The sequence below is a fragment of the Oryza glaberrima genome, chromosome 1, assembly GCF_000147395.1.
Source record: "Oryza glaberrima chromosome 1, OglaRS2, whole genome shotgun sequence".
NCBI lineage: Eukaryota > Viridiplantae > Streptophyta > Magnoliopsida > Poales > Poaceae > Oryza > Oryza glaberrima.
In genome coordinates, this window is record NC_068326.1 from 16,541,898 (window position 1) to 16,562,127 (window position 20,230).

Here is a 20,230-nt window from a genome sequence, read left to right on the forward strand (position 1 = left end):
TCCCAAAATATAGAGTTCTTTTTCCACATCGCCGCGTGACCACCTTCATTCTCTATAGGCTGGCTTCCAGGCCCCTTTCAGAACACTACTTTAAGATCTTTAACCATAGCAAACACTGTTTTCCCACTGCGATGTTTAGGCTTCGTACGGTGGTTCGCCTTATGTTCAAAGTGCTTGCCTTTCTTCCGTACCGGGTGGTTTGCAGCAAGGAATCGACGATGACCCATGTACACAACCTTCCTACCGTGCTTACGATACGTACTTTCTGTTTCATCCATACAGTGAGTGCAAGCCTTGTACCCCTTGTTGGACTGACCGGAAAGGTTGCTAAGTGCAGGCCAATCGTTGATGGTTACGAACAGCAGTGCTCGTAGGTTAAACTCCTCCTGTTTGTCCTCGTCCCACACGAGGACACCTTCCTTTTTCCATAACAGTTTAAGATCTTCGACCAGTGGTCCTAGGTACACATCGATGTCGTTACCAAGTTGCTTGGGGCCTTGAATAATAATCGGTATCATTATGTACTTCCTCTTCATGCATAGCCAGGGGGGAGGTTGTAGATACACATCGTAACGGGCCAAGTGCTATGGACGCTGCTCATCTCTCCAAAAGGATTCATGCCATCCGTACTTAAACCAAACCGTATGTTTCGTGCGTCCTTTCCAAAGTCTTTAAATTTTTTGCCGATGTTTCGCCACTGCGAACCATCGGCGGGGTGTCTCAGCATCCCGTCCTGTTGACGCTCTTCAGCGTGCCATCGCATCGTTCTAGCATTCCCCTTATTCCTAAACAAATGCCTTAGCCGTGGTATTATAGGGAAATACCATATCACCTTATCAGGAATTCTCTTCTTTGTTAGCTGCCCGTCAACTTCTCCTGGATCGTCTCGTCTAATCTCAAACAGGGCATTCTTCTAGGTTCTCGTACCCCTCACCGCGATATAGGATACAATCATTCGGACATGCGTGAATCTTCTGAACTTCCAGTCCTATAGGGCAGACTATCTTCTTAGCCTCGTATGTTGTCTCGGGCAATTTGTTTCCCTCCGGAAGAATGTTCTTGACGAGTTTCAATAAATCACCAAATGCCTTGTCACTAACACCATTTTTTGCCTTCCATTGCAAGACCTCCAGAGTGGTATCCAACTTTTTGTGCCCCTGCTCGCAACCTGGGTACAACGACGTTCTGTGGTCCTCTAACATCTTGTCCAATTTATGGGCCCCCTTTTCACTTTCGCAGTCCTCCTTGGCGTCCTGCAACATCTGACCAAGATCATCCGCAACGTCGTTACCATCAGCATCCCTTTCCTCCTCGCCCATTTGATTTCCTTCAAATCCAGCGTACTGACCAAAGTCCGGAATATTGTCGTCTTCCACTTCATCTTCTTCCATTTCAACCCCTTCCTCTCCGTGGGATGTCCAACAGTTATAGCTTGGCATGAACCCCGACTCAAACAAGTGGAAATGAATAGTCCTGGATGCAGAATACTCCTTCTAATTCTTACACTTATTGCATGGACAACAAATAAAACCCTTATGCCTGTTAGCTTCGGCCACTCTCAAAAAATAATGCACGCCATCAATAAACTCTTTGGACCGCCGGTCAGCGTACATCCATTGCCGATCCATCTACATGAAAAGAAAAAAAATCGTACACAAATAATTATTCGTACAATAATGACAGTCATACAATAATTATAAAATAATTACAAACTCTTTCAACAGTCATACAATAATGACATATCATTATTCATACAAAAATTATAAAATATTACACCATAATTCTTATTTACTATTTCTAAAGTTTTAAACTAATATTAATGTGTTGTACTTCTTTTAATTTTCATTTTAGTTTGTTTTCTATTATTTTAGATTAACTTTCGCTATATTTTCCTTCTCAACTATTTTATAAAACCTTCTTTAGCAAATAAACTAAATTTCTATATATTCTTTCTTCCCCCACACAAATTCTCTCTCTCATCAACTTACAACTAAATTTTGGAGACAAAAAAGTGTGCAAAACATAGCTCAAAATGTAATATGACAAAAAAAACATTGGAGGATGAAGTTACTAGCCTTTTAGGCACCTCCGATTTGTATATAATCACCAAAATAAATTCACTAGAAATTTTGGCATGACCTCCCCTCTTTTTTGAAGAAATTTTGAAGCTTGCTCTGGCAGCTGGAGGAGGAAGAAGACATATATATAGGGGTGGGACTTTAGTCCCGGTTGGTGTTATGAACCGGGGCTAAAGATCCCCGTGATCTTTAGTCCCGGTTGGTAACCGGGACTAAAGTTACGATTTTTAGTCCCGGTTGGTAATCCCGGGGGGGGCCTGACAGGCCCTGACAGCATTTGAACCGGGATCATCTTTAGTCCAGGACTAAAGATCAAATATGCCCGTTACCCTTTTTAACCGGGTCTAAAGATCATCTTTAGCCCCGGTTTTTATTGTAACCGGGACTATTGTGGAATTCGGCCGACCGACGAAATATAGTTTCTCCACCAGTGTAGAACAGCCTCCTGTATCCATGCACCATCTAGACCATCAGTACACTGAATAGAAAAAAGTCAAAAATTAGTTAAAAAAAGACAAATCTAGACAGGAAATCATGTCCCGTTCACAGGGTCCAGATGAAATGAAAGGTATGGACTTACAATTTGGCAGAAGATGGAGTGATTAATAAAAACACACACACACACACAATTTTGCAACGGACGAAGAGAAGACATGTCATGATCTGACGGTATCTCGATGTAGTAAGAAAAGATCAGAGCAGCCAGGCAGAAGGAAGAATTCTTAGAATGAATTAACCACATGAGCTTGCATTTTTTAGATAAAGGATTATCAAACCCGGCCTCTACACCTTTGTGGGGTGTACACAGCCAAAATCCGAACACGAGTACATAAGACTCTCCCTAATAAAAGGGTACAAAATGCATCACCTGACCTCTCCCATTACATAAGAGATGACAGCACAAAGGTTTTAAGAACAACAAACGAAGAAAAGACTAGGCTTCCAATCTTCTTCTAAGGTTTCAGCCATACACGGAGAAGAATTCCACCACACGCTTCTCCAGCACTTTGCAATAGTTCTTAACTATTTCTTCATCGGTTCCCTTAAGAAGCAAAGACCAAGTCTTTGCCCAATGTGTTCCCATGAAAATGACCTACAAGAAAGATGTAGGATTGGAGCCATTAAAGACCACATCATTCCTATATAATCAAATTGCCCAAAGAAATGCAGCTATGCCCAGAAACAATATTCTCTTGAGCCTAGGTTCAACACAATTCAGCCAATTCCCAAACATTTGAGACATGCTACACGGTTGCCTAATCCCAAATGTAAAACAGAGCGCACTCCAAATATAGCCATTGAGTAATCAAAGAAAAGGTGTTGTATTGTTTCCTTAGAGTTACAAAAACAGCAACTTAGGCTACCCTTCCACCTTCTCTTTGCTAGATTATCCTTAGTGAGAATTACCCCTTCCTTGAGGTATCACAAGAAAATTTTGATTTTAAGTGGAATTTTGAGCTTCCAAATGAAATTCTTCCTAGGAACCAGCTCTTCATACATGAGCAACTTGTACATAGATTTTACTGTGAAAATGCCTTCTTTATTGTTTTTCCAAAAGAAGCAATCTTTCTGATCTGTCAATACAGTGTTAACAACTTTTGACACTAGCTCATACCAGGCTTCCAAGTTTCTTCCCACTATTGATCTTCTGAAAAACACATTTAACGGTATTCCACTCATTACCTTGGCCACCACCTCATTTTTATTTCTAACTAGATTGTAGAGGTTAGGATACTCCTTCTCAAAGGATTGAACTCCTATCCAACAATCCTCCCAAAATCTTACTTGTGAGCCATCTTGTAATAAGAAGGAACCGAACCTTTGAAAAGACTCTTTGGCTAACATGAGACTAGCCCAAAAATGTGAGTCCCCTGGTCTTTTTTGGACTTGCAAAATGGTTTTCTTTGTCAAATATTTTTTCCTAAGCAAACTTTGAGCTTGCATAGACCAGATATAATATAAATATGGCTGTATGAGAAAACATCAAACACCAGTTCCCATATTTCCTAATTCCTGTCATTAACAAACGAATCACATTACAACATAACATGTATAATGTCTAGGTACATCAATAATATTAGTAATATAATCATCTAAAAATATTGATACAATGCAAGCAGTAGAAATCTGAAGTGCCGAATCAGCGTGGAAATAATTTTGTTGAATAACCATCCTTGATTTTTATTTGTGATGAACAACCACCTTACTGTATTATAGCTCTCTTCCTAGTACTATTTCAATTAGTGTATATGAAAAAAAAAACAAATATTCAATTAGTATTCATACACTGACAGTAGATCATGCCCACATTGTTGTTTGTGATGACATTCTTCCTTTTGAAGAGAACTGCTCAGTCAATGTACAGGATACAAGTAAATAATTAAGGAGTTAGTTAATGTCAGCGTTGATTAAAAAAAGATGTGAAGGTGAACTTTTATCAATCATGGAAAAAATTGACCTATAAACAGTGGCAAAATTATGAATAGTGTATCTGGCATGTACTAACATTTAGTTTTGTATGGGGCCTATGGGCTAGTAGATTAAATGAGAAGAGTGCAAATACCGTGTTGTGGCATGTACATAAGTGACCATGATCCCTAGCCTTCACACATTACAATAACCATCCTTCACATATGCGCTGCAAACTCAATTCGTCAAACAAATACACGCTGCTAACATACTGCATCTGGCAGGCGGTGTTGTTTTCCATCACCTCGTTGTCTTCCCCTGTTAAAAAAACCCTGACAAATTAGGAAGAAAAAACAAAATAGATGATGGACTGATAGTCTGATACAGGGAGATCAGACTCATAGTCCCTCATAAATCAGGAATGGGAGATCAGGCTTATAGGCCAAGTTTGTAGAGCTCATCGCTAAGGTCGTGCTGGCGTTGACATTGAAGTCAGCCAGGCTATTGCAACTGCAAGCCCTCGACAACATCACCGATCCTGTCCTGTGACCGAGACCCTCTCCATCGGCAGCGGCCGAGGCTGCGTGTCAGCCTATGCAGCCAACCCGATGGGTGATGGCTACGGCGCGGCGTACCTCGTTAAAACCTTCTGATCCTGCAGCAGGAGGTTGAGTGTAACGCCCCGATTTTCGTTCAGGATTAAAAATCAATTAGTAATACATTTTCTAGAAATTATATTAAAATTTAAAGCAATTTAATCAAGTAAAATTATAAAGAAAATTAAAATTTCCTTTAAAAATCATTGGCCGGAAATATTTTGAAATATTCTCGGTGCCTAAATATACTTCTGTAAATTTTCGGAGCTTAAGAAATAATTTTAATAGCACAAAGTTCATTTAACCAATTAAATAAAAAGAAAAACAATTAAAATCCCCCTCTTTCCTTTCGGGCCTCCTTTCGGCCCAAGTTCTCCCTTCTTTTGGGCCGGCCCAGCTCCTCCCCCTCCCTCTCCCGCAAGTCCTCTTTGCATCCCTCCATCGGCCTCCTCCCCCTTCTCTCGCCGACAAATGGGACCGCGGGGCCCACTCGTCAGCTTCTCCCCCTACCTCCATCCGGCCGGCTGCAACCGCCATGGCTGCCGGTTTCGCCCCACGATGCCGCGCTTCCCGCGCTCCACCTCACCTCGCGAGCACGTGGACTCGATCCCCACCTCCTCCTCCCCCATTTCCCCCACTCCTCCCCGCAAAATCAGCGCCGAACCGCCGCCAACCTTCCCACGTCGGCGCCCCACATCGCCGGTCGGTTCCCGCCTCTCTCGGTCCCGATTTCCACCTCCCGGACCTATAAAAAGCATCCCCGGGGCCCCCTCTCCCATTTTCCCCAAATCCCCGGGCTCGCCGCGCTCCCTATCGCTCTCCCCACGCCGAGCCATGCGCAGCCGCCCGCCGGAGCTCTCTAGCCGCACCTCGCCGCCGCCCTAGTCACCGTCGCGCCACGCCACTTGCGCCGTCGGCAACGCCGTGCCAAGCTCTACCTCGGCATCCCCTCCGTTTCCCCAAAATACCACCTAAAGCACCTCTCCACCGTGCTCCCTCTCTCCACCGCCTCCCATCGCATTCAGCCGTGCACCATCGTCGCTCCCGTCCACCCCGCATTGCGCCCTCGCTTTTCCCGCCACCGCAGCCATCGTGCGCACCCCGTCCACCGCTCCATTTCCCCAATCCACTGCCGAAACCCTACCGCCACCACATACAAATAAATCATAATATTAAACATATAACTATATAAGCTAACATTATCATCTCACATAAATATTGCCTAGATATGTATACGACAATAGATCAAATATACAAAACATAGTTGAAACATACCGATGATTTTGTTCTAGACGAGGCGCGACACGCACTGCCCATACGACGTGCGGTACTAAATATTGATAACAATACACATCGATGGAACATAGGAAAATGAGCCACAGTGGATGAACAATGAGCAGTCGTGCGAAGCATTTCCAAATCTTATCTGCCCTCTCTGGCTAGTGCAGCATGTTAAAGGCAACTGTTGCATATAGCTGCTCTTCCGGATGCCCGTGCATGTAAGTTGCACATAGACGGCGGTTTGGTATTTATAGAGAAGGCAATTGTTTTCATGTAAGTTGCATATAGACGGCGGTTTGGTATTTATAGAGATACTGAAACGTGTGATCAAGAGGCTTGTATGATATCCACGCCACAAAACAAACCATCCAGTGAGTTTAACAAACAAACATCGGATAATTCGTTAAATACAACAAAGCAAAGCTATAGAAAGAAGCGGCGTATGCGCGACCATTTGGAGCCCCATGCCTGAGCCCGGCCTGACGAGGGGTACGAGCATGCACATTTCTCTAATTCTTACCACATTGTTCAAGTGACTAGGCGTCTCACTGTACTAGAACTAATAGGTGGTACTATAAATAATAAAATGGTACTATAAATATTTTCTATCAGGTAGGCTTTTAAGATATTTCTACAGATTATTCTTTCTGTAGACTATCTAATAATCTACTAATTTAGGTCTTCCAGCAGGGAAGACATTATGTTTGTTTTCCTTCAATACCAGCATAGAATGGCTCCTTCCATAGGATCTTCGAAAGAAATTTAAGCATCAATATTTTGTTTTAATTGTACCCTAAAGATCCAGATCCTCTAGAAATCCTTCACTTTTTCTTTTTTTTTTTCCAAACGAGCCCTAAAGCATAACATTACCTGGGGCCATTAGAACTATAGAGGTCTCTACAGTATTATTTCAAGTAATAATATAAAGGCAATTTTTGTTACATGACACTGCTATTGCATTGTTTTAGCCATAGGATACCGCCCGAACTTACTTTTGGGGGGAAGAAACTAAATAAAAGTGGTAATTTGCCAATGTACACCGCACCGATTAGAATAATAATTTCCAATTGAAGAGGAGAGAGAAATCGCGTGAAAGTTCTAAAATGCCCTTGGGCCCACATGTCATATCTCTCTCCCATCCCTCTCTATCCCGTCCATGGCCTACGGTTGCCCACGGCCACACTTCCATGGCGTGTGCCGCGTGCCGCGCTGCCACACCACCACCGCTCTCTCATCTCTCTCTATCTGTTGGAAAGCTCGTGGACTCGCGGTGTCCGCCGTTGCCATCGCGGCGTCGGCGTCGTCCTCTGCCGCCACGACGATTTGACGGCGCTGCACACGCTCAGCCTCCACCTCAATGCGCTCACCGGTGCGCTCCTGGGGGACGTCGCCTCCGCCACGGCGCTCTGCAACGTGTTCCTCAACGGGAACAGGTTCTCCAGCGAGTTCCTACAGCGCGCGCGACAGCTGCGGGTTGAACAGCTCCGCCGCACGCATCACGTGCGGCGCGCACCCTAGCGGCCCCGTCCCTGTCACCAGCACCCGCCTCGCCCCCATGTCGTACAGCCTCTTCCAATGCCATGCCATGCCAACGGACGAACACATCAGAGACGAATCGATCGAGAGGAAGAAGACGAAGTGTATACGGACTTGGAGGATTTTCTTGTACTCGGAGATGAGGAAGCGGACGTAGTCGGGGAGGGCAAACTGCTGGGAGTGGAGGGAGAAGGGGACGAGGTAGTAGTTGGTCACGAAGTCGTTGCCGCCGAGGGTGATGAGCACGAGCGCGCCGTTCACGATCCGCTGTGCCCTCGCCGCGCCGACCAGTGCGCTCAGCCTCTCCGGTGGTACTCCGTGAAGAACTGCAGCTGCCTGCTCATCCTCACGATGTTCACCTGCAAGAACACCGCCATGAACGCCATTAACGCATCTCACCGACCGCGATCGATCAGTGATCAGTCAGTGGCACTCACGAACTGGATGCCGGTGTCGTTGAGGATGCCGACGCCGGCGGAGGCGAAGTTGGCGCCGACGAGGAGCTTGGCGCCACGAAGGTCCGGGCTGAGGTAAGGGAGGGTCGGCTCGGCGCTGAGGTGCTCGATGATGATGTCCGGGATGTTGAGGCCATTGGAGAACACCTCCTCGTGGCGCGGTGGCTCGGGTGGTCGGTGCCCAAGTTCAAGTCCGCGCAGCCACCAAGCCTGCCGCTCTCGCCGCCACCAGTGTCGCCGTCGTCCTACTTCGCCATCCCACTGGGGCTCAGCCCCACTGAGCTGCTCGACTCCCCCGTCCTTGGTGAGGCATGGCGTCGTCGGTGAGGCATCGGCTATGGAAGCGTGGGAGGGGATAGAGAGAAGAGAGATGGAAGAAATATATGACATGTGGACTCAAGGGTATTTTAGAACTTTCACGTGATTTCTGTCTACTCTTCAACCAGAAATTATTATTCTAATCGGCGTGGTGTCCATTGATAAATTACCACGTTTATGGAGTGTCTTCTCCCAAAAGTATATTCGGGCGGTGTGCTACGGCTAAAACCACACAATAACAGTGTGCTGTTGCAAAATTTGTCTAATATAAAATCCCTCCTTCGACGTTTTGGTCGTTTTAATAATAAAAGTAGTGTCTATTCCCTCTATTCTAAGGCGCCTATAATATTAGGAAAAAAAGCAACATTTGCATCATTTTTATAATAATTAAACTGACTATATATATATATATATATATCTAGTGGCATGCATATGATATCATCGTATTCGCATTCGAAAGCACATTCGTACGATGTTAATTTTGCAGTTGTTGATAATGTATTACTTTCTCTATCCTAAAATGTAGATATTTTTTAGGTTGACACGGATATTAAAAAAGTATGTGAGAATGATTGGAGGAAGTGTATTATTGATTAATGTGTTATGAGTAGGTGAAGGACAATAGTTGTGATTGGTTGAGAGGAGGAGATAGGTGAAGAAATAGTTTTATTTTAGGATAAGGTATTGTGCTATAAATAGCTATATTTTAGGACGGAGGTAATAGGGAAAATTTTGGGACTATCTAAAAATATTATAGCAAGTTTTTTAATTAAAAACTTTCAAACATATACTCTCTCTCTATATATAGAGTATATTTAAGGAGCTCGACAGTGTCATTCCTAATCAAGCAAATACAAGATCCAATCTCCTCATCTCCTCCTGACGTTGTTCCTTGTCGTGAACTCGTGATCACCACGGACGCTTGGTGTCCAAGCCACCCAAACCATGCCCAGCTATCTCACACATCTACAGGGCTGAACGAAAAACCTGTGGCTCGTTAGCTCGCTTGACTCGCGCCAAGTTCAGCTCGGCTCGTTTTATTTTCCTAACGAGCCGAGCTGGCCTTTTAGCTCGTTAGAGATAACGAGCTAGTTCGAACTGGCTCGCGAGCTGCTCGCGAGCCTTAATGAGCTGAGGTAGCTAGCCCATACTGTTGTGGACTTGTGGCCCATATGTGCTTGAAGGGCCATATATGCATCAAAACCCTAGCTCTACTCCTCATCCCCAATCCCACACGAGTCGCCGCCAGCCCTCAACGCCGGTCGCTCGCGCGGCTCTCCCCCAGGCCCCAGCGCCCGACGCCGCCGCCCGCGCCGCTCTTCCCAAGATGGCCATATTGGCGGTTTTGCACGGGGAAGAGCGGCTCCATCCTTATCAATTGCCCTCTCCCTCTCCATCCAATAGCATGGATAAATTTGAGTGCATTTTGGTTGACGTACTGACGTGTTTTTGTCTATTTGTCCCTCAACAGTGAGCAATGTAATGTATTGTAGGAATGCAACATGACGTATTGTTTTTTCTTTTTATTATAACCTTCCAAGCTATTATAATCATTTTTCTACTACTCTCCTATCCCAAAATATAAGACATAACCATTATTTTTTTTATGTTTATACCAAAATATAAGACAACTATTATTTTTTTTATGTTTCATAATAAAAAAAACACGCATGTATGCATGCAATGCAATTAAGTAGCACACCCGTCTCCCTTAAATTTTGTTTGTTTAATCCTCAACTTCTAGTATTATTGGCTGCTTTCATTGTATTTATTGAGGTAATCTAGATAATAATTTTTTTCTTGTTTTTTTACATTTGTGGAGTAATTTATTTCTGTTATTAATATGGAACCTCGCATCACGCGGTTCGTTAAAAAAAAAAAGGAAAGGCGACCGAAGACAAGGACTCGTGCGAAGTGAAAAGTGCTCACCTCACTGCTCAACGGTCCAATCCCACCGTTCCTTTGGGGGTTCACCGGCGGGCGGCGGCGACCTGCGTCGTGCGTCAGTATGTGTCGCGGGCCTCTGCCTTGCTATTCGCCACTCCGGTGAACTCCGCGCCCCTCCCGTCTCCTCCGGCCTCTTCCCGTAGCGCGCCGGCCGCCGCCCCCACTCCTCCGGATCCGGATGGCATTGCAGCCATTTACCGACGACCTCCTCGCCGAGATCCTTCTCCGCCTCCCGTCGGCGGCCTCCCTCCAACGCGCCGCGCTAGCCTCCAAGTGCTGGCTCGCCGTCGCCTCCGGCCCCGACTTCCTCCGCCGATTCCGCGCCCGCCACACCTCGTCGCCTCTCCTCGGCCTGTTCGTCTCCCACGGGAGCTCCGGCCTCCCCGTGTTCCACCCCGCCGCGACCGTCCGCTCCGACCCCGACCTCGGCGCCGCGGTACTCGGGGGCGACTTCTCGCTCATCCGCGTCGGGGACGGCGAGGATCCCCGCTGGCAACTCCGGGACTGCCGCAACGGCCGCCTGCTCCTCTGCGGAGGTAGATCCGTCGCCGTCTACGACCCGGTGTCCCGCCGGCGCGTCTCCATCCGCCGCCCACAGGACGACCCCTTCTCGGACGCCTACATTGCCGACTGCTTGCTGCACGGGCGCGGCGACAACGGCGCGGCGTCGTTCCGCGTGGTGTCCGTGCAGCGCCATGGCCGGAGGATGCGCGCCGCGGAGTACAACTCCGGTACTCGAGAGTGGAACTTCCACCCGTGGGTGGAAAACATGAGGCGGCCTCGCCGGGGCCAGGCGATGCATGCGGCGGGGATTATCTTCTGGAAATGCGAGGACAATTTTGTGATATTGCTTGACACGCTCACGATGGAATTCTCCATGCTCGGTCTCCCTGTAAGCTTGTTCCAGCCTTCCAAGTACGCCATAGGGGAGATGGAGGATGGCGTGTGCTGCCTTGTATGCCTTGATGGCACCATGGACAACGTCCACATGCAAGTGTGGCTGCTCATGGAGGAGGACGGTGGTGGCAGGAGGTGGGAATTGGAGAAGGAAATGCCGGTTAGTGAAGTGCTTGACAGGCATTCCCTGGTGCGACAAGTCCGAACAGTGGCTAGTGGATTGGTTCTTGTTTCCTGGGATGACCGCTATCCTCAATTTGCCATTGACCTGAAGAATATGAAGGTCATGGCTGAGTTTAGGTGCAGCGGCGAGACTTATCTTTTCCAAACGCCATGGCCACCCGCTTTGTTGGTCGATAGCGGTAAGTCTTTCACACATCACTTAGGTACTTCCAAATATATGAGTGGATTGCTTCTTTAGACTACGAGTTGGAACTTACTGTGGATAACTTGCTATGAGAAGTGAGTTGATCTTAATTGATTGCTAGTGTAGTTTTGGTCACTGTGTTGGTAGAGGGCGAGCATTCCAATCACTTCAACAGCAACTTTTGGATTTAATTCTTAAAGAATTAAACTGAATTATAACTCTTTGGTTTCATGCTTCCTGAACTGAACTGACAGAACTACAAATTGGCTAATTTTATCTGTTTAATCCGAACTATTAGTTATGAAGAACATGTACATGTTTTTTGTAAAGTCATGTTTAGACTTTAGATGGAGACCTGCCAATGGCCGCATTTCATGGTAGGCATACTGGGTTCAATTAGGCATCTATTGTTTTGGAAAGTAATTTAGATGTCTCATAAAAATGCTACCCACACAGTTGTTTAGACATCTCATAAGATTTATGTGGTCATGTTTTAGTGGCTAACAAAAAGTAGGCATCACACTAACGAAAAATTGACGTTATTGTTTTGTTGCATTTCAGTTGGTTTGGCCTAAGTCAAGGTCAAGGTTGATTCATTTTCATCATTTTGCTAAACAAAAAATATCCACTCGATGCTGATCCAATGCACCTTAAACCACAGTGACCTTTTCTTGAGGTGTCAGACAAGATGCAGCTTGCTTGAATGTCCTCCTCCCTTGTTCTTATATACTACCTCCGTCCCATATAAATTGCAATTCTAGTTTGTTTAGTACTCCCTCCGTACTCATAAAGGAAGTTGTTTAGGACAATGTTTAAGTCAAACCTTGGGAATATAAATTATGAATAACTCTCAAGTTGTTGAGTTTGAAAATGTAAAAATTATATAAATAGATTTGTCTTGAAAAATACTTTTATAAAAGTATACATATATCACTTTTCAATAAATATTTTATAGAAACAAGAAATCAAAGTTGTGTTTTGGAGACCGTGTCGCTGTCCTAAACGACTTCCTTTACGAGTACGGAGGGAGTATATATTAAGGTTTGAGAAGAAATACTATGATGCCCCTTATTAAATGGTGTATAGGTAAGAGTGGAAGGGTAGTGGAGGGTAAAATAGAAAAAAATTAAATGAGAAGTGATTAATGAGACCTATTAGTACTCTATTGTGACAATTATTTTGGGACAAATTCAAATCCTAGAAATACAATTATTATGGAACAGATGTAGTAGTTTTCAGCAATGTTCTTGTGATTCCCATGGTGTTAAAGCACTAGAGAAACTTATTACATGGTAGTAATGTTAGTGCCAAGTTCAGTACGGTATACAGTGGCAGTAGGAGGGGAAGGCTGGATGTATGACTGAGAGTCAAGTAGTTAAGAATGGAATAGTATGCTGTTTTCCTGTATTATATTGATGCTCAACCGTACAAAAATCATTGTTTAGCTTATTTGTATACCCTACAGAGGTTCAACCAGCGGATTTGGCTATTCCTTTACAATCTGCAGAATATGTGGAGCCGCTTCAGATGATCGCTACTCAGAACATGATGAAACATGTTAATCTTGCTGCAGAGAGAACTGATGTTGTGAATTCAGAGGTAAAGATCAGCTTCAGAGTTTCCTTTGTGAAATTTGTGTTGTTCTGATAATCTGTAACTAGTAACTACATATGCATGCAGGGCCCATTGGATTTGGTATTGGAACCACATGGCCCACTGGACGCACAACAAGCTATGGCTGCTGAAGCGGAGACCTTGGTGGTAACAGCAGACCTGAAATTAGTCAGGTCTACTGAAGCACAAAACCAGTCAGTAGCTGAAAAACCTGAGGTATTTAGCAATTGCTGCCTGATTTGTTTCTCTGTCAAAATTGTTACTCAAAGCATTACAACTCTGCATATTTTCCCAATGATCGAATCAGATCATGAAGGGGCCTGAAGTCCCAGTTTCGAAAAGGAGCATGTCACGTTTGGAAAAAAGAAGAGGGGAAAGATATGAGAGTGCTCTCCACAAGGCAATGGAGAGGAAAGCTCGTTACATGGGTGGTGTGGAACAGCTTAGTACTTCTCTTGGAAGAAACTACAGAAGATCAGAGAAGCCAATTGTTGTGGACTCTAGTTACGAGAGATACTACCAGTGTCGTCAACGTCGAGAGAAGCCAATTGTTGTGGACTCTCGTTACGGTAAATACTACCAGCGTCGTCAACGACGACCAGCCGCAGGAGTTCAGGCAAGGTGAGGCAGGGCGCAGCTAAACAAGTTTGGAGGGAAGTAGGGTTGAAGGAGATTTGTATTCAGTGGTAGGAAGTTTATTTGTATTCAGAAATTACTAACCATTAACACCATTCATTCGCCTGAGCACTGGTATATGCTTTCGATAACTCATAACAGATACATTTTTGTAATTCATATTTACTTGAAATTTGTTTTTTTTTGAAACACAAATGACTTTATTAAGCAAGAACAGAGTTAAGGATAAACCCCAGTACACAACCAAAGATAGAAATTGAAAGCAAAAGTGACAACCCTGAAAAGAGAGGGTGAACCGAACTACGGAAGCAGCCTTCCAGATGAAACCGAACAGCAGAAAAAGGAGCAAGCCGACAGGGAGCTGCGGTGAGCCGTGACTACTGCAAAGCCACGACGTCTTAAAATCGTGTCGACTGCTGCCATGGGCCTCATGAGAAGTGCACACCGCTTGACAAACCGTTAATCCCCTTCGGTTACCTCCACGGGAACGGCACCAGATCGAGGTTGATTGCTGAGCCGAAGATATCGGTGTAAGCATCACCGGACTCAACAAAGAATCCCCACGAGGTTTGTCATTGAATCTGAGGAACTCTAACAATAACCCTATCAATTGAAATTGCGCAGGGGGTCCGAGCTCAACCCGAATGACAAACCAATCGCAGTTTCTGCTGCTAGGGAACAGTAGAGAGGGCCAAATCGTAATTTGTTAGACAGTCTAGGAGAGTAGGAGTATCATTTTGTTGAACCATGTCATGAACGCAAATCATGAATAGCCTGAGAAAAAGAACCTTATCACCGTTTCTACTCGGTGGGTAATTTGCAAACAAAAATTATGGATTAAAAATGAAGGACAACAAGATACCACCAGTGATTGTAATCGGGTTTCCTTAAAAAAATGATTGTAATCGAATTAAGCAAAGCAACAAGTAGCTATGGGCCCAGAGCAATGTAGCAACTAGCAACCATCTCACAAATGGCAATGTGTTTTCAGGAAACAACTAAACATTATCTAACTCATCCATGCCTCTTGCAAAATACATGTTGATGGATCCATTGGTTTAGGGATCTCTAATAATTTTAGAACGTTTTCTTAGGGTACTTAAGGAACCATAGCACTAGAGATGGCTCCCCTTTACATCTTCCTAGATGCACCATCGAGCGTCAAAAATAGGAGCCTTCAAATAACTGTTTTTCTAGGTAAAATGTTTTTCGTAGGGCAAACAAAAATCACTTCTCAGACTCAATGGTGAGCGAACTCTTTTGTTGGATTGATAGTCCGTTCCAATGAGAACTTTTCCGCTAGCGTCATCGTAGCTTCGAAGTGCCTGATAGTTTTTGGTGCTCGAAGCAAGCAAAAGGGAGTACAAAGTAGCTTGAAGCCTGCATTCATTGTCACATGCTGATTTTCTTTCCGAACTATGTTACACCCAATCCTATACCATGCCAGATTAAGAAAGCCACTAGTAGCCAATTCTTTCCAAGACATGATCTCTTAATGATTTTTACTACAAATTGAAGGGACCGTCTGTTGGTCGCCAGAAAAAAATTAAATCCGTCAGTCAATTTGTGTGAGCATTTGACTGTATCCAACGGGCGTGTGACAAAGAAACAAAGGGAGTTAGTGGGCCTGTAGCACTCCTTTTGCGGTCCCATTTTGGGGTCTGATTTTTTATTCTCCATATTGGGCTTTTGTCTTTTTCTAGGCAATGTGCAATGGGCCTGTATGATGTTTTATTAGTGGAAAAAAGATCAACTTTAACTCTCTTAAAGTAGGCTGAATCTAACTCGTATCCCTTAACCAGAAAACCGGGTAGAACGACCCTGAGAAACTGGTATAATTTGACTCCCTCGGTGGTTTTGGAGGGCGGTTTTGCTGACGTGGCGCTTTGACCCGATCCAACTGGTTGACTCTGTATGTGGGACCCACATGTCAGTGTCACATTTTCTTCTCCCTTTTTTTTTTCTCTTTTTCTCCTATTTCTAGCCCGGCAGTGTGAGGCGGCCGGCAAGTCGGCAGCCTGTCGCTGACGGCATGGCGTTCAAGCACGATGTTCTACGCAGCAACGGTGATGCAGGGGTGGTCGCGACGAGCCCACCACCACCAAGTCCACCGCCGAAGCACGTCCCCGGCCTAGAGTAGCATGGCTATGGCCGCTGCCGTCATGGAGCTTGACATCGAGGCACCCATGGCGTCTAAGAGCATGGCGCAAGAGGCGAGAGGACGGAGGCACCAGCGCGTGGAGTTGGGTGGTCTCCTCGAGTTCGAACTCGTCCTCATGTCCCCGTTGTCACCGAGCTGGTGAAGAGGAGAGCATGCCACCACCGCCCTCCCTCGAGGCCCACCGCCGGAGCTACGATAGTGCTGTTGCATGCCATTGTCAGCGAGTCGAAGCTCGAGCTCCTAGCACCTCGCCGACATGGGCAACGGGACACAGGGATAGAATGGAAGGGGGAAGATGCTTGCGGTGAGAGAAGAAAGGACGTGTGCCGCCTTGAACATGTCGCCGACCCCGCCGGCTTCCGCGACCTCCACCGCGATCCACCCCTATCGATCTCGACACAACAGGAGGAGCGCCTCTTGGATCTCTGCTCCAGGCTGACCCTGTCCCCGTCCGTCGGTTTGGGCCACCGCCGACCAGCTCCTCTTCGCTCCACCGGGCCACCCCTCTGTTTCCGTCGCTCAACAGGGAGGAGCCGACCTCTCCACCTTGGGATGTTCTCATTGCCTCTCTCGACGACCTCGGCCCCAACCTCGACGACATCGATGAGCGCTGCTTTTGCTTTGCCGTCGCCTCTCCCCTCTCCCCAACACGAAGATGAGCAACGGCGGCGCTGGCTGGAGGGGAGGCTGATGTAGCGTCACCTCGAGGCAGCGTCATCGCTACGCATCAGGGCGGCCTAGCTGCAGCTCCTCCTTGGGCCATGTGTCGCCATGGTGGGTAAAAGAAGAAACAAAGAGAAAGAGAAGGAAGAAGAAAATGTGACTATGATACGTGGGTCCCACATGTTGAGTCAGTCGGTTGGATCGGGTCGAAACATCATGTCAGTGAAACCGTTCTCTAAAACCGCTGAGAGGGTCAAATTACACCAGTTTCAATAGTTATGGGAGCCATCCTACTTGATTTTCTGATAAGGGTACGAATTAGATTCATCATACTTTTAATTTCCCTGTGCATTTTTTATATGTGGTTTTGGTCTAGTTTTGTTGAAAAAAAATACTGCCTTGTCTCGTAAGAGGCTGCTGCAAGTTGTGTGAAGTCTAAAATGCAAAATGAAACCAGCAGTTCCCCGAAACCATATTATACATTAATAAAGAGGAACTCGTTGCATATATTACACGCATCCAATATAGTAATCACACTGAGCCAAATTTGATACATAGCCGTGAGAGTTTAATTTGCACAATTCGGTTATTAGCCAAACAATTAGCCAAATGATAAATATTGGTTCACTGTGATTTGGTTAGTCAGCTTCTGATGGTTTTCGTACTGATAAGCAATTAGTGTTAATTGACCAAATGCAATTAGAGTGTTAATTGACCAAAGTTAATAAGTTTGCACAAATTTTATTCGGTCACATGCATTGTGTCATATTTGTGTACAGGTTTACATGCGTCTAGGATTTTCTGTGTGTGATCAAGGCTGAAAGGAAGAACTATGATGTGAAGTAATCGCAGAAGATCTCGATGGCCAACATCTTTGCTGTCACTACCGTGCCACTGCCGTCACATTTTCTATCTTCTTCCTCATCTGCATGTGGGTCTCACCTATCAGATTCATCTTTTTCCTCCATCCTTCCCTCTTCTTTGTCCCATCTCTCTCCACCACCTCTCAGCCTCCCTAGCAATCCATCTCATCCGCTCCTCCCTCCTTAACCCGACACGCATCACCATCCTCTCCTGCCTCCTCACCCGGTGTTGAAGTCGGGGCCAGAGCGACCGGAGACGGGGTGGTGGCAAACGGTCATGGCGCACACAAGGGCGGGCGGTGCAGCCCGGTTGAGTCGTTTGCTCCCTTCGCCCCCATCGCTCCTCCTCCCCCTCCACCACCGCCGCTGGTTGCCGCCGTCACTCCCACCTTCAGGCCGACTTCCTCACAGCCACCGTCGTCGCTCCTCCTCCTCCACCACCGTCGCTACCATTTGTCACCTACGCTCCCTTCCATCGCCGGTGGTGCCCCCCTCCACTCTCCACCCCTGTCCCTTTCTCTTCTCTCTCTAGCTCCTTGTCTCCTCTTTAGATCTGGCGGCCACATCCCCTGTGTCAGCCCGTTGGGTGACCGCGCTCTCTGCCAACCCCTCCTGCCTCTCTCCCTCGCCGTTGCCAGAGCCCTCGCGCCGACCTCCTCACAGCCGCGGAGGCTGACTGCCGCAATCGTCACAAAACTACCGATGTCCAACGCTCGCAAAGCAAGAAGATGAGAAGAGAGAAGGAAGAAGACGGATGGAAAATGTGACGGCAGTGGCATGGTTTCCAATTTTGCAAAATGTGTGTGGCACGCGATTACGAATCTGTCAAAAATATGTCGAAAATCTCCGTTAACCTCAACTGCATGAGGGACCTAGCTGTCAGTTTCATCTTCTTCACTTCCCTCCCCTCTCTTCTCTTTTCCCTACCTCTCTCCGGTCTCTCCCTCCAACGACGCTTCTCATTCTCCACCACCATCGTCGGGTGCAGGGGCCACGGCAACGATGGTGCTTGTCTTGTGCACTGCGATGTCGCGGGGGCACGATCGTTGGTCGGGGGAGGAGTAGGAAGCGCAGCGGGAATGGCGAAGGCGCCACTGCAGGCGCCGCGACTGTTCAACATCGTGCACAGGGGATCCAATGATGAGCTCCCCAAGGAGACGGTGGTGGCGTACATGCGCGACAAACCCATCCCTGGCGGTGGTAGCGGCGTGACGGGCCCACGCAGCCGGCCGTGGTTGCCGCCGCCCTCGTCGCCACGCCAGATCTGAGGCGGCCTTCCGCTTCCCGGATAACTTGGGCCTCGTCGGCAGCGCGGATGGCGATGGCTTCGACGACATCGACTCCGAGGACGACCTCTTCTCCACCTTCATGGACATAGAGAAGATCGTTGGCACCAATTGCGACAGCGCCGTCGAGACCTCCTCCCTGCCACACCACACCAAGCACCACCATAGCGCTTTTATTGGCAGGTTTGTCTTTGGGCTGGTGCGGGTGGCGGTGGGAGGGCTCAGGAGTCGTCGTCGCCATCGACCTCCTGTCATCTGCCGTCGCACCAGCCACGCGCCACCGTATCAGCAACACTAACCTGCTAAGAGAGGAAGAGGGAGGGAGAGAGACGGAATTTCGTGATGGAGTAGTATGGTTCCAATTTTTTTAAATTTCAATGGCACACAACCGATATGTTAAATAGTAGTAAATAATAGTAGTATTTTTTTTTCTGAATTGGCATATTTTTAGTGGCATGGATCTAATTAAAAAAAAAGGACTTTCCGATAGGGTAAGGCCATGGGCTTGGGAAAAAAAGGCCTGCTGAAGAACTGTCCATGTAGAAAAACCTTCCACACTAGTCCGATAGTGTGCACAGATCTTGAAGCAGAATTCACGACCAGAGGGAGATGGATTACGAATTTTCATGCGAGTGCAAAATAGCAAAGCCGTAAAATGATTCTTGTATTCGGAAGTATCAGCCTCATGATTATGCTTATAAGCCAAAATTTAAATTTTTAATTTTAAATTTAGAGTTGATTTTGAAGTTTTTTTCATCGTAGTTTATTTTTCAGTCTTTGCTTTTAGATTGCTAAGAACACGTATATAAAAATTTTATTTATAAATTATCTTCCCTTTACAAATATGTTGTTTGGTGAGTCATATATGGCCTTTTTTAGTTCTCAAATTTTTTTCCTAAAAACGTCACATCGAATATTAGGATATATGCATGGAACATTAAATATAGATAAAAAAATTAATTGCACAGTTTGCATAGAAATCACAAGACAAATCTTTTGAGCCTAATTTGTCCATGATTAGCCATAAATGCTACAGCAACACACATGTGCTAATGGCGGATTAATTAGGTTTAATAAATTCATCCCGCGGTTTCCAGGCAAGTTATTAAATTAATTTTTTTAT

General features: G+C 46.1%; 1 protein-coding gene across 2 annotated transcripts; it reads left to right on the plus strand.

Annotated features, from left to right (window-relative positions):
• The first annotated feature begins 10,574 nt into the window (after nt 1-10,574).
• Nucleotides 10,575-14,665, plus strand: LOC127763028 (uncharacterized). Of its 2 annotated transcripts, none has more exons than XM_052287606.1 (4): nt 10,575-11,879; nt 13,392-13,483; nt 13,565-13,714; nt 13,806-14,665. In XM_052287606.1, exons 1-4 carry the CDS (start codon nt 10,799-10,801, stop codon nt 14,121-14,123), a joined length of 1,641 nt encoding a protein of 546 aa, XP_052143566.1. In that variant the 5' UTR covers nt 10,575-10,798; the 3' UTR covers nt 14,124-14,665. The 2 variants fall into 2 exon arrangements, with proteins under 2 accessions (XP_052143566.1, XP_052143563.1); XM_052287603.1 differs by having other exon boundaries at nt 10,576-11,879; nt 13,350-13,483; nt 13,806-14,663.
• Nucleotides 14,666-20,230: the final 5,565 nt, after the last annotated feature.

Excerpts from the sequence above, each read along its gene's own strand:
- LOC127763028 (XM_052287603.1), top strand. The coding sequence starts at position 10,799 with ATGGCATTGCAGCCATTTACCGACGACCTCCTCGCCGAGATCCTTCTC. Across the intron at positions 11,880-13,349 it reads CGCTTTGTTGGTCGATAGCG|AGGTTCAACCAGCGGATTTG; the intron begins GTAAGTCTTTCA and ends TATACCCTACAG. Across the intron at positions 13,715-13,805 it reads CAGTAGCTGAAAAACCTGAG|ATCATGAAGGGGCCTGAAGT; the intron begins GTATTTAGCAAT and ends TGATCGAATCAG.